This window comes from Poeciliopsis prolifica, unplaced genomic scaffold, assembly GCF_027474105.1.
Source record: "Poeciliopsis prolifica strain line A6 unplaced genomic scaffold, Auburn_PproV2 SCAFFOLD008, whole genome shotgun sequence".
Taxonomy (NCBI): Eukaryota; Metazoa; Chordata; class Actinopteri; order Cyprinodontiformes; family Poeciliidae; genus Poeciliopsis; species Poeciliopsis prolifica.
Genome location: NW_026562383.1, coordinates 9,296,810 through 9,311,526, shown reverse-complemented (window position 1 = coordinate 9,311,526; position 14,717 = coordinate 9,296,810). Strand labels below are relative to the sequence as shown.

The 14,717-nt window shown below is 39.2% G+C and overlaps 1 protein-coding gene across 1 annotated transcript in view; it reads right to left on the bottom strand.

Annotated features, from left to right (window-relative positions):
- Positions 1-7,674: 7,674 nt before the first annotated feature.
- Positions 7,675-14,717, bottom strand: part of LOC129361900 (semaphorin-6B-like) — a 34,958-nt gene continuing 27,915 nt past the window's right edge. The window contains exons 14-17 of the mRNA XM_055033105.1: positions 13,391-13,531; positions 12,549-12,626; positions 11,408-11,469; positions 7,675-10,288 (exon numbers count right to left, since the gene is read on the bottom strand). Of these exons, the coding sequence (XP_054889080.1) occupies positions 9,303-10,288; positions 11,408-11,469; positions 12,549-12,626; positions 13,391-13,531 (1,267 nt within the window). The 3' untranslated portion in view covers positions 7,675-9,302. The remainder of the gene's footprint in view (positions 10,289-11,407; positions 11,470-12,548; positions 12,627-13,390; positions 13,532-14,717) is intronic.

Sequence of the window (14,717 nt, the reverse complement as noted above, 5' to 3'; positions counted from 1 at the left end):
TGAAAACAAAGTGACTTAGGTTAACCAGTAATAAAGGCTAACCATTTATCACAATTTTGCACTGCATGGTTTCTTCCTGCATGTTTTCCGGTGACGTAAATGCAACCGATGACACCAATAAAACCAAAATCACAAAGGCTTTTTACAGCCATAAGGGTTTAGTACACCTCCCACCAGAACCCAACTGACCTCATAATACTTTTTTGCTGTCTGAGTTTTATCGCTTGATATGTGAGCTTAACAATAGATGCAATGCAATCAAATAGTTAATTTACTCAGTTAAATGTAATCCAAAATTTGAAATTCAAAATTATTTAAATTTAATACACACAGAGTGCTATATTTCAAGTCTGCTCATTTTGATCATGGTGGACGACAACTTGTATCTCAGACCATGTAAGTAGGTTCATAAAAAGTGTCTCCTTTTTGGTCTACGGACATGAACAAAACTACTTTTTATCTATGTAGATATTGGGAAGTCCAAACTTCACAAGAATAAGCGATCTTTAAATCATAACAGAGCTTTGTTATGATTTAACAAAGTAATCTTTGCCCCACGTCATAGTGATAGGTTTTCTTATTATGTAGACAACTGGATCATTTGTCAACCTGTGCTAATTGAACTATAGTTCTACACTGTAAAAAAAAAAAAAAACCCAAACAAAAAAAACATCTCTAATTTATGGTAAAAACAAACAAACAAAATAACAGCAGCTGTGGTTGCCAGAATTTTACCATAAAAAATTCTATTGTAAAATTATGGTGACATAATATGTTACCATATTATGGTAAAATTCTGGCAACCACAGCTTCAGGTTTTTATGAGAAATTAGAGATGTTGCTTTTCTGCTGGGTTTTCCGTCGACCAAATGGGGGACACTTTTTGTCAACCTATTTACATGGTATGAGATACAAGTTGTCGTCCACCATGATCAAAATGAGCAGACTTGAAATATAGTACTCCGCGTGTAATAAATCCTGTATAATTTAACATGTCAAATTTTAGATTAAATTAACCACTATAGTAATATTTGATTATATTGCATCTATTGTTAGGCTTTTTAAGGTGATGGTTGTCCGTCAGACTTCTGTTTTTCTGTGTCTCGGGTCAGATGCAATTGTCAACCGTGTTGAAAATTAAATGCTTTTTGCAGACAGAAATATATTTTAGCATTATTAAATAAAACTCCTTTACTTTTATGCAATTAAAAATGGAAACTGTTCTTTGTGTGTTTTAAAGGTTCAGCTCTTGTAAAAAAAAAAAAAAAAAAAAACATGCAGGAAATCAAAAACCACAGCAGCTTAAGCATATATTATAGAAGCAATCCACATCAGAGGAAGGCAAGTACGTGACAATACCATTGTCAATGCATTCAAAATCAACCATAAAGTTCTAGGTGGGAGTGCAGCTTACTAAGTAAGTTGATTTCAGTGTTTAGTTTGAATTGTTTTGGTGATAATTGTTCCACCTTTTTACCACTTTATTTTAACAACAAAGATATTGCAATGAAAGTGCTTGTTTTATGTTAGATACAGTTATGGTTGTTGAAAGGTTGGCTGAACGGAGCACACAGTAAAGACGGTGGATAAATCAATCCATGTGCTTGGGCTGTGTTTCTAGAACTTTCATTTACTTTATATTTCCGTATAAATTTGATGGGATTGTGTTGTAAAGTCCATTAAGGTGACATTTGTTGTGCATACAAATAAATTGAAATGGAGTTGAACTGAATTTGTTGGCTGTCTCCAAGTAAATAAAGGGAATACCAAAATACAATAGAATGAGACATAACCAGTTATCATCACTATCTGGCATTAAATTTGATTGAACTTTTATTTTAAATCAGTTAGGATTACCAAACTAATTTGTATTTGTTGAATACCACATTGTAAAGCAGACCATCGCTTCATCCTGAAATGTACATAGAAGACATAATATTTGGTAGAAATCTTCTTTAAACTGTATAATTTGGGAAAATTATTATTGCTATCTTTCCACAAAAGTATTCATAATAGTAATGTCAAGTGGCCCCTTTACAATGTCTTTACAATGTCTTGGGATATGATGACTGGATATTCCCATGGAGACAATACTTGCATATAATGGTTTCAAAAAATGTCAGTGACACATTTAGACATCTGAAAGCTGTCTGAGATAACAGACAGACAATTGTCTTTCCTTATATCCTGGATGTTTTATTTACATTATTTTATAATATCTCACATGAAAGCAATTTATTTGAGGTGTGCCTTTAAATGAAACCACAGATTTACCTCCATTTAACTCAAATGTTGTGAATTAATTAAATTCAGAAGCTCACAGATCTAATCCACCACGAGGGCTTTCCATACGAACATCTATCACGTTTAAACTTTAAAACTTAAATGATGAAATAACTCTTTATTGAAAACAATTTATTTAGCAAATACAAAATATTTTGGGAATCTCAACTAACATGAAACTTTTCGTCAAATTGACTGTGTAACAAAAGACTATGTGTGTATTATTCATAGACTATGTGTAAATATCTGCTATTCGCTTGCTAACTGACTTTAAAGACAAATTGGATTGATTACTTAAAATATATTATTGATATTATCAAGGATCAACTGATGTCATGCTCACTGTTTGTTTATGATTGTTTATTTGTACAGATAACGTAAAGAATGTGCACAAACGCCACCAATCAGACCAATGCTCATTGCTCCTACAGCATCCTGGAGGGTTTGGGTTACAGTCTTGTGTTTCTCCTCGGTCTCGTCGTCAACGGTGCTGCTCTGTGGGCCTTCGTCGCAAAGCGGGCCTCCTGGACCGACACCCACATCTACATGCTGAACCTGGCTCTGGCTGATTTTATCCTGGTCCTTTTCCTTCCCTTCAGGATTTACGACGCCTTTTTCTGCCTGCCTAAAACTTTGCTCTGCACTTTCCTAATTTTTACTCACTACATCAATATGTACGCCAGCATCCTGACCACGACAGCCATCAGCGTGCACCGCTACCTGACTATCAAGTTCCCACTGCAGGCCAGATCATGGAAGAGGAGGAAGGAGGCGGCTGTCGCCGTCTGCTTGCTCATCTGGGTGGTTTTAGTTTCAATTGCTGTTGTTTTTCGCAACGATAACCATCCTGAAAAACTCTGGACATGCTATGAAAGATGTAAAAATAAGAAACTCCGTCCACAATTTACCTGGCTTCTGTTGTCTATTGGCTACCTGGCTCCTCTGCTGATAATTGTGTTCTGTTCCAGTCGGATCATCTGTATTTTGGAGAATAAGCAGGACATGTCAGAGGGAAAGAAAAACACTGTTGGTATAGTAAAAACAAACATGATGGTGTTTCTTGTCTGCTACACACCATTCCACATTGCCTTTATAGTCAACTTCTTTTCAAGTGTGCCATCAAATTGGATGGAAATATCTTTGCCAGCTCACATGTTTTTGCAAGTGTCTGACTGGATCGCCTCCACAAACTGCTGCTTTGATTCCATCAGCTACTATTTCTTATTAAAACATTTTTACACATAAATCACTGACTGCCACTTTTTGAACAGCTTACAGAGTTGTGCAAATGTTTCTTATATGGCACATTTTCCTGTTCATCTCTTTTTACCGCAGTGTAGATGTGCAGGATTGCTCAAAATAAATTCATCTTCTATTGCAGGAGGATTCGAAGTTTGTTGGTGGCGCTCTCTTCCTGCTGTGAATTTGTAGTTTTCATATTTATTATTAGGCTTCCAGCTGTCAGTGAACTGGTCACCAGTCTATCACAAAATGGTCAGTCTATCACAAAATGGTCACAAAATGGTCAAAGTGGCCTATCAACATAGACTGATAGGCCACTTGAAAGAGGGCATAATTCTAAGATCAGTTATATATAGAAAAACCAGATTGGAGTTTTTTGGAGACCTACCTTGTGGCCTCATGAAACTAAAATTACAATGCTAAGCCATCAAGACAATTGTGACACATGGAGGGAAAAGGGAACACCTTAGTGCAAGGTGTTGTAACATGTGTAGATGTTTTGCTACCAGTGAGAAAGGTGCACCTCACAAAATACGAGAAAAAAACTTCTGCGAAGATATTAAAGTAGAGACACCACCTAGTAAGTTATAGGTTGGGTCCAAATGTCGTCCAAATCAAACAGACAATAAAGTCGATGTTTTATAGAGCACATCATAAAGCCCTGATCTCAGTATTATACAACGGTGTGTCTGTAGACCTGAAAAAAGTTGAGGAAGCTAGGATACAAACTGGACTGAGTTTTAGCAATGCTGTGTGGAGAAATATGCTAAAACTACCTTAGACTGTGAGATGATTGTGGAACAATACCAATAAAGTTTCATTTAAGTCAGACAGTCTGAAAGCAAAGCCACAAAAATACTAAGGAAATTCTTTAGATTCAGAATGGAGCTCCTAAACCTAAAGAAAGTAATAACCCCTTTCAAAGTGTATGTTAGAAAAACTTGGTTTGACATGTGAAATACTCTTAACTTTTGATCTGCCCTACGATTTCCGAAAATCTGTTGAGGTATTCTAGACCTCAACTCTTTGCACATCAGCAGCCTGCGTCATGCATAGCAGCACAGACAGCCAATGTTCACTTAATGCAATTGCACCCCTGAGAGCAATTCTCATTTCCTTGAAGGTTGCATTCAGCATCCAGCTCCCTCTAGTGGCACAGAAATTATGTGTGTCAAAAGCTCAGAGGACTCTCACTCTGTATGCACCTATAAATGCTTTTTTTTTTTTATTATCATCACTGCATGCCTTTATTTTGGTTAGTGCATATAGAACCACACAGGATGACACAAGTGGTCAATTACATAATGCCATTTAATAGCAGTACTGATTATTATCAGCTGCAGCGTAGTGACTGCAAAAAAGACATTACAGGCATCAGTCAAATGAGAAGGTTGAGCAGCGACTGAGGTCGGGCCTTCAATCCTAATCTAAGAAACTGAAGGAGACAGCTGAACTCTGCGCTTAGCGAAAGTCACATCAGGTCATTTTACATACATTTTATTCACAGCATTGTCACCGAAAAAAAAACATCCTTTGCAGCCTTGTCTTAAAAGACAGAGGACAGCGATTTCCCTTTCCATCTCCTCCCCCCAATAAACCCAAATACACGATACATTCAGGATGATTATTTACACTATTAACAAATGATACAGACAGCTCCTTCAAAATAATAATAATAATAACAATAATAAAAAAACCTAAAGAAACAATGACACAAATTTGTGCTTTTCATTATTATCGCACAGTATGATGACCACAAAGGAAAAACAGAATGAGCACATTCACTAATCAGGTTGAAGATCTCTCGGTATGGCAGTTTGGTTGGCAAAGAAAGACAATCACTAGACTGCAAACAAAAAAACCTCACAAATGAGTCACACAGTGTTCCCTCAGTGCGTTTCAGTCCATTTGAAGGTTTGCTTATAAAGTATTCAGGAATCATTGTCATAAAAATGTGAGCCGAACACACAGTTCATGTCCATCTGGGAGAGTACAGAAACACTGCAACCATAGCGGGCATGACAAGTCGTCAGTATTCAATCTTACATATTTACAGTGTATGGCATGAAGAGATAAAAGTAGCATTCAGCAACTTAGAGGGGAGCTGAAAAAAAAATTATCTCAACAGTACAAGCCAAAATCTCATTTAAAAAAAGAAGAAAACATTCAGCATGTAAGGTCAAAGGCATACATATCACAAGTATACTGCAATTAGAGAGTTCTTCAAAACCACAGTACATGAGAAAGGTGCACTGCTGACTGAAATGGACTTCATCATGGCACTTAAAGACGTTTCTCTCAGTTTTTTTTTCTTTTTTTTTTTTGCTTCTGTAGAATCAGGCATCAGTAAGTCTTCCATCAGCTGGGTTTGGCACAACGATGTGAAAAAGACACACTTGTGACTCTGTGAGATCCATCTTAGAGCCAGTTCATATGAATCGTTTGAATATAAAAACATTAATGGCATGAAAAATGTTCTGCCTGCAAGCCTGATGCTTGCCTATATATGTATATATATATTTATATATTTTGGAGCTACAGTCTTACATTATCATTTCATCTAAATCAAAGTTTCATATGTACATTTAAAGTATATATTGCTGCCCACAAACCAGCATTCATTGGTCAATTAACAATTAAAGACTGATGGATCAAGCCTTCTTGTAAAGTTATGGTTAAGTTTCACCGTTTTAATACAGTGCAGATAACGTTTAATGGCACCCCTAAACATGTTTGAAAATTTAAAGTAAATAAATCTTTTACAGCAGCTGGATGATCTCTCAAAAATGCACCCTTTAATTTCAGCACATTTATTTGGCGAGGGGGGAATTAGTTTTTAATAAAGCATTCAGTTTGAAAATACATTTATTTGACACCATTTTTTAAATTGCTTTGTCTGTTTAGAGTTTTACAAACTTCCAATATATCACCCAGGACAAGACTGTTGAGGAGGATAAAAAAATAAAAATAAAAAAAAAGACTGGCATTTTGGGAAACACTACAATCTTTATAAAAACTTTTAGATGCTATTTTCATGTCAACTGCTTGACTGGAAACAATTTCAGAAAAGAGCCTTTGCTTTTAGCATGAATGTAAAAAGCTGATGTTTGCTAAATTCACTGGGATTTATACAATATGTAGAGACATGCTGTGAGGCACATGACTACATTCACACAGCAGGTTTGGATGCTCATTTCCAATTTTTTTTTTTGCTGAAATCCATTTTTTGGGGCGGGGGTGATTGTTCCTGCTACAAACTAAACGCGACTGCAATCAGACTTCTGTGTAAACGTGACCAACATGTGCAGATGTCACAGCAGCACATTTTTACAAAATAATGCAACTAAAATTGTGATTGATTTTTAAAGTTATTCAGCAACGGGAACTGACAGCATTGTCACAAGATCACAAGAAAATGAAAGAAGTTAACAAGAAAGACTTCTGTAAACTAGTCTGTCAGGATTTGTTCAAGGAGTGGTAGGATTGTGATGTGATGCGTTCCACTGATGCAGACTTTATTCATAGTTTCAGAATGTTGAGGAACACCTTTGATTTAATCTCTCCTTAAGACTCAACTGAGCACTCATCTCCAAAGACATAAAGGTCAGATAACATGTGACATAACATTTCAGACTGTAGACACTCTGAAAACTATCGAATATGTATCTGATTTTGCGACACGTAGGATAGCATAAAAAACGTTGGATATGGGAAAATCCAGATTGGGGTCGCATTTGCTTGAGCAACAAAATAACACGAGGTGGGTATGGAGTGAGATGGAACAGGTGAAAAATTGCTGCATGCACATTGCTAAATGCAGTGAAGAATCTGTGATGCAGCGGGTCTATTTCTCTTCAATGATGGAGTCCACATAGTCTTAGACTTGAGAAATATTGCAGTAAAATTTTTAAACCCTGGCCCCCCGTTTGTCACAAAGGACATTCTGAAAACCAATTGCACACATACTAGAGAAAACCTTCATAGTTAGACAGCTATATTAAGAGAGTCAAAATTTGCAGCAACTACATTAATTCCTGTCTTTTGTATGTCTCATAAAACTTATGTCAACTCTGATCCCATTGAAAACCTGAAGGGTGAACTGAATAGAAGAGAGCATATGGCAAAACATTTGAGTCTGTTATCGGCAAAACATTTGAGTCTGTTATCGGACAAGTTTATTTACCATCCTTTTGGCAAACTATTAACAGCCCGAGTACCAAACACTGTGGCCCCTCTGACTTTGAGAAAACAATTATTTCATCACTATTAAATTTTGGATTTTTCAAAAGTTTACAGAGGGAGATTATGTTACCGCAGCAAGTGATGAATTTAATTTGAGACTTTCTCTCTATCTTTACCAGGGGTGCCAATAAAAGTCTCCAGTACTGTATCTTTAGCCTCTACTGTAATTTGAGGCTGCAGTGTGTAGCTCTAAATGTAGAATGCTTCATAGCACAGGACACTTTGATAGGTTGAATATACAGTTCCATGTGGGAGCGGGGGACATTTCCATTCCCCCTGCTGCCTCTGAGTTAAGCCAGAGGTTTCAATCATTATCACTGTAACTGTCACATTGTACTGTATCACATCCAAAAGGACCTTGACCCAGTGTAGGGCTACAAAGGAAATATGCCCAAAAAACTCAGGCTGGGTTCTATAAATATCACTAATCCAAGTGTTTAAATGGAGAATAAAACCGAAAAGACCGTGAAGGTCTTTATATATTGCAGCGATTTGAGTTTCTTCTCAGAACAACACATCTGATTTTATTGTTTTCCCCCTTTATGTCCTCAATTCAGCAAAGGGTTTTCTACATCCGTCCAATGGCGTGGCGCAGTCCCACCAGGCGTCCTTGAGGAATCATTGGTCATTAAAAAAAACGGGGCGTATTGGGGTTGGTGTGGTTGTGTGTTTGGGGGGAGACGGACAGCTGAGATGCTGTCATTACACAGAGGGTGCAGTTGGCAGGAATAGTGCTGACACTTCAGTGCTGCACTCTGCTCTCCACAGCCATGAGTTATGGTCCTGTATCCCTGCGTGTTAGAGGCATTTGGCACACAAGTCATGCTTTTTGTAGAATACATGGGATCCACCTGTACAATCATGTGTAAGCTCTTGGTGTGTTGCAAGGTGAAGGAATATAAAAAGGAAATCAGGGAGGGATTTGCTTAGACTCATCTGTTCAGTCCCAATGACTGCCTGTTGATTCACCTCCAGCTTTAGATACTTAAATAGTCTTCAGTTTGCAATTTTGCTTCAAGTACCTTGTTGGCAATCAGAGAGACAGGAAATACACTTAGGAACAGATGGCTGGCAGTCTCTGAAATGTTATAGAGAAGAGACAAAGCATCCAGCCAATTTTCAGAAGGAAGGCATTCTTTAAATCTTTGTCCTTATCCTCAATGCTCCCGGTTTGGTTTTCTTTCCGTTTCTTTTTCCCTCCATCCCCTCCTCTCTCTCATCCCAAAGAGCTGGAGGGAAAGGCAACTCTGCATTGCAGACACGGCAACAACCTCAGTCGGTCTGACCAATTAATGAGAGCAAGGATATGAGTGGCAGAGCCAGCAGCCAGTTGAAGGCAAAGACTCGTTACGGGGTGAAGAGATTTGCCTGAGAGAGTGAAAGGTTTGAAAAAAGGCTGGATGACGGTGAAATATAGATGTGGAGGATGGAAAGGGGAGGGAGAGGGATTGACAGAATGAGGAGAAAGGAGAGAGATCCATGGAAATTTAACGGCGTGCTCCACACATGGAAGGAATGCTTCACTTCCTCCGGAATCACTGGCCTGCCTGAGTCCTATCACTGCAGTTTTTCTTGCTCATCAGCTGGCTGAGATCCACCAACTCCCCCAACTCCCCCCGCTCCAGAGCTCCTCTCAGCAGAGCCCTGCTCAGACCTGGTGTGTGTTGCTGGGACATGTAGGCCTGACCACCGGGAGGGGGCATGGTGGGAGGCGGCAGGGGGACAGGGACCATCCCATGGCTGCTCAGGATGTAGCCTTCTGGGGCTGGCCAACGCAAGGGCAGCGGCTCGCTGTACTCAACAGGGGCACTTGGTGCCGAGACTACCCTCCTGCGCTCAGGAGAGTCCTGAGGGGTCATGGGGTAGACATATTCTCCTGCAGACTTCCTAACGGGGGCCCGGGGGGTGCCTTTCCCTCCTTTTTCTTGTTTGCTCAAGCAGACATAGTGCTGGCGTGGTGTGTCGTTCCCCCGTCCCTCACCTCCATGTCTCCCCCCTCCACTCTGCTGAAAGAGTCTAGTGGTCAGGTAGACAGAGGGCGGCATGCGGCAGGGCGAGCCCAGACCAACAGACCCTCCGCCCAGATACGTCTGGCTGGTGTCCCAGCCTCCGGAGTTGGAGTCAGACAGTCGTAGGCCTCTGCGTTTCTGCTGCGGGGTATGCTCCGGAGTGGGCAGGAATCCCGGGTCGAGCTCTCCCGATTTGACCCAGCCGTTGGGCATAACAAACAGGGTCTCCCCACCCTGGGAGCACGAGCGCTCTCCACCTCCTTGCCTTGTGACGCTCAGCACAGAGCCAGCCATCCCGCCGGAGTTACTCAGTAGGCCCCTCTCACGCCGCTGGATGGAGGACTGGGAGCTGCCGCCATGACGGCGGTTGGCAGGTTTGTGGGCCATGATCCAGCACACGGCGAGCCCGGAGAGTGCTGCCCCAATGGTGAAGGCCGAGACTGCAGACGCGACGAGGAGATTGAGGGAGACCAGGCTCTCTGGCTCAATCAACAAACTCTGCTGCAGAATTCCTGAATGATTGAGAGACATAATTAGAAAGGTGACAGTTAGTGCAAATGGTATCCTCAGGCTCCTGTCTGAAAGGATTATTATTATTTTTATTACACATAGAAATAGCCTGTTACTTAACAATATTTTTCAATACCTACAATGACACTCTTAGTCACACCGAACATTATGGGGTTGCTTTCTGACAGAATTAAGACAATCTTCTCTCCAGTTTGTCCTTGAGGCCTCATGAGCTCCAGGTTCACTGAGGCCTGCACTTCTCATCATACAGCCCAAACCACACCAGCTGACTCTTTTTTTCCCCCCCATCTTCGTCCTCACTCTTTCCTTCCATTTGCCTGACCTAAGAATCCGTCCTCACATTGTACCATTACCTCAATGTTTCCACCCAACTCTAATCGCTCCCATCTGCAGACACAGGGCTTGTCTGGCTCGACATATTCTGAGCTTTCCTCACAGTTTGGATGAGAGTCCACCGGGTCGGCTGTCTGGTATCACTTACCTCAAACAGGGAAAGTTTCAAGGAGTGAGATAAACAGAGGATGATTAAATATATAGTTTTAAGACAAATGTTTAGGATCAGAGCCAAGGAATATGCAACCCAAGCTCGTTTTGTTATGTTTCGGGAACTCTTAGCAACTGAATTGAGGCTAAACTTCAAATAAATTCTCTGTGGTCCCCACGCACTCACATCTGATCCTCTCTAAGACACAATATGACATTATGCTAAAGTTATTTCAGGGTTGCTCACCAGCAACCTTCTCAGATCTCCAGCGTTGACAAAGCAAAACCTCAGAAGCCAAAGGATGATGCATTTAGTCTGGATTTGTCTACGCCCTTTTTCAGATCAAATGCAATTAAAATAGTCACACTGGGAGCATTCTCAGCTCATTATCTACCTGCTTCAGGTAATCAAAGACAATAAGATAGTGAATGGAAGAGACCCTAATGAGCTCAGATTGGTCATAAATTTCTGTTTTCTTCCATTTTTTGGTAAAGCCAGAACATCATGTTCACTCACAATTAGACACCTGCAGTAAAGAATTGAGCCACTAGGTGGAGCACTCACCAACTCTACTATGAGGACCCAGATGAATCCATGTTATACTGCTGAAACTTACCATCACAGTCTCCTAGATGGGAGGTGGCGTTTCCATATTCCACATCTTGTTGAAAGGGGATTCTGTAGTCACAAAAGAAACACATATGAGCATATATATTTTTTTAATCATAGGAGAAAAAAAACACCACTGCTCATAATTAACTGTATTTAACTCTTTGGATTCAAATGGGAGATAAGACGATGTTCATTGCCTAAAAACAGTTTAATTTAAAAGAGACAAAGATGTTCACTGTAATCTACAATGTTAATCAAGTACGATGTCATCAAGCTGCTGTGCATAAAATCAATAGGGCACAAAGTAATAAATTATCCATTGTAATGGGATACACTGCTGAGCTCATTATTGATCTTCCTCCTCAGCAGGGTCAAAGGCGAGGGTCAACGATGCAGCCTGAATTACACTCTGTACAGTTCAGGTTTTTAATACTCATAATGTAAGAAATTTAATGAGAAATGCATACAATTATGATCATTTCCTCAAAAACCAAAACAATCATTATCATTATTTATCTGTAAGTACATGTCTTGAATAAGTGTTTCATCTAAATTGTAACTGACAAGTATTTAAAAATAAAAAGCTTTCATGAACTGTGTTAGCACAGACATAATGACAAAATAAAGTCCTGGTGGACTAAAATAATCAATAAAATGCTTATTTCCCGGAAAGCTTATTGTTGGTGTGTATTTTTCTCTCCACATAAAGTACATCTGGCTAAGTGGTTCTGTATTTACAATATTGCTTTCCAAAGACAAAGCCAATGACAGAGCTACTGCAGCTTCAAAACGTGTTAATGCTTTTCATTGCATTCTGCAATGCGCTTCTCTATTTAAATCTGTTGCTAAGAATTCGATTCATAGAAGACAGAAATAGAATAAATTAAACTGCCACAATCAGAATGTTTTATAATAATGATAAAACTTAAAGTTTTATTCATTACATATATGACTCCTATTGAATAGATAACTAACACTAAATGATTTAAAAAAAAAGAACTGATTATTTTATTTTCTGCTTTTTTATGCTCTCCCACCTACAATAACCAAGCAGAAGGAAATTAAACACTCAGCAGTTTTCCTAACTATAGTCCACCTGCATAGTGAGAACCATTCAGAGTTTTTTCAGGGCTAAGTCCCCTCACCTTGTCCCTGGCCTCAGAAAGGAGCAGGTACTGCCTCTGGTCCATCCACAGTATGGATCTCTTGAGGCGAGACAGCTCCTGAGTGTTCACAGAATTATATTGAAAATGAATTAGCAAAATTCGAAAGGCTAGCAATTGGGGTTCGGAAACACGTTACAAACTTATTAGAGAGCGAGTTACTGGTTAGTTGTTGAAAATAAACAATAAAAAGCTGCATCAGCTCATAGAAGTGAGTCGATAAAGTGAGATGAGGACATCAGAAGTCAAAAGGTGAGAGACAGGGCAACACAGGACAAAAAAATCATCCACACAATCAACAACTTTACAGCCATGCCTTAAAGGACTTGTAAAAATAAAGTCACTTTATTTAAAATTAGTGGAAAGTCTGTGGAATAAGAAGTAGCTTAAGCAAATCTTCTTTAGGCACCAAGCAGGAGGACATTTTGAATCCAATCCGGTGCATGCTCATTCTGGGAAGCTGCACAGTGCTCTACTTTCACAAATCAATTCCTCCTTTGTATTCATATTCAACCATCATCCCACAAAAGCCTCTCGCTTCAAGACAAATATTATTTTCTGGGGAAGATCAACATTCTCAGAGTGAAAAATAAACCAAACCAAACTAGCTGTGATTTGACAAACACACATGGCTTCCCTCATCTGCTGGCTCAAACAAAAAACAGAAATGCAAAAGTTGTATGGGGATGGCAACAGCAACGAGAGGAGAAAATCAAGAATAAATCTGATTTGGCCAGCAAAAATAGCTTTGACTCCCGCATTGAAATAAATCTGACTAAGAGACAAGTGCAACAAAATGCTAAAAGTGGATTTATGTCACTCACTTCATGCAGCGAGCGTGCAGGTGACAGCGAGATGTGGGGACTCTGACCAGACAGGAGGGGAAGGCCAGCAGCAGAGTGTGGCTGGTTCGGTCCAATGTCAGGGACAAGAGCTGACGGGCCTGAGGAGAGTCCTCACCACACCTGGAGGTAGAAGTGTGAACACTCAGGACGTACAGAGGAGTAGATGCTGTCTATCATTTTCCAGCCTGACAACTAATCTATAAAATCAATCCAGACAGTAGACTAACAGAGTAGCCTGACAAAGCATTAGCATAAATTATCTGTTTGTTCATTAGGCAACACACACAAAAAGCTCATTTTAACTCCAGGAGGACTCAGGGCATCATCATGTACAATCATTTACTATAATAAAACAGCTCATGACTTTGCACTTTATAACTTCTTTTGGAGGAATTTATAGAAGAGGCAAGACATAAAATGCTCTATTAAAGAGAAAATATTGTTATGGTTTGCTTTTATGAAGTGCTGTTGTGGTCGTGTTTCCCTTTCTGTCTTTCTGCACAATTCAAAACTCGTGACACACTCAGTAAAATATAAACAAACAGCTTAACAGTCTAGAAGTAAAATAAAAATAACAATAAATAAATAAAAAGAAGAAACTGAAAGTGTATTTTTTTCCCTGCACACCATATTTGAGGAATCCAAATAGATTTCTTGAAGTAAAAAAAAATAAAAAAAAAATAGGGTAGATATGCTTAGATAAAACACTAGCAAAATACCAAATGTGTAAAAATACAGTACCAGAAGCTAAAACCTGACAATTATATTCCTAAATTTTTTAGTAACATACCGGTAATTCTTTTTAACTTTCTGTCAAACAAACCTTTCCATTGTGTGCTTCCAGCTTCTTGAAGGATAACTTTTTAACTTATAGACGTTTGAAAGAAAATCGGAACAACTCCTCATCTTATAAAAGAAGAAATAACTAAGAATTTTTGAAGTGAGGTTCTATTAAAAGATTACAAGCAGGTCATATTGTATCTGATTCAGGTTACTTCAACCAAAGGCTGAACTAACAGGATCAAACCCAATACAGACTTCAGACTAAAACCCAGTCAGCTCTTAAAATAATCACAGCAGGTCATGTGAACTTTAAGAACAAATGTCTTGTTTGCATTCAGAGGTTATTTACAGAGAACCAAATGATAATGTGCTATTTTACAGATTTTTTCCCCCCCACTGAATTGCAAGAGGTAGGAATGTGTCTGTTTTTGCAGATCTCTCTTTCTTACTTCAACAGTGGTCAGGCACAAAACATGTTGCTTTAATTGCCCAGCCACTTAATACCACAGCATGTCATTACATG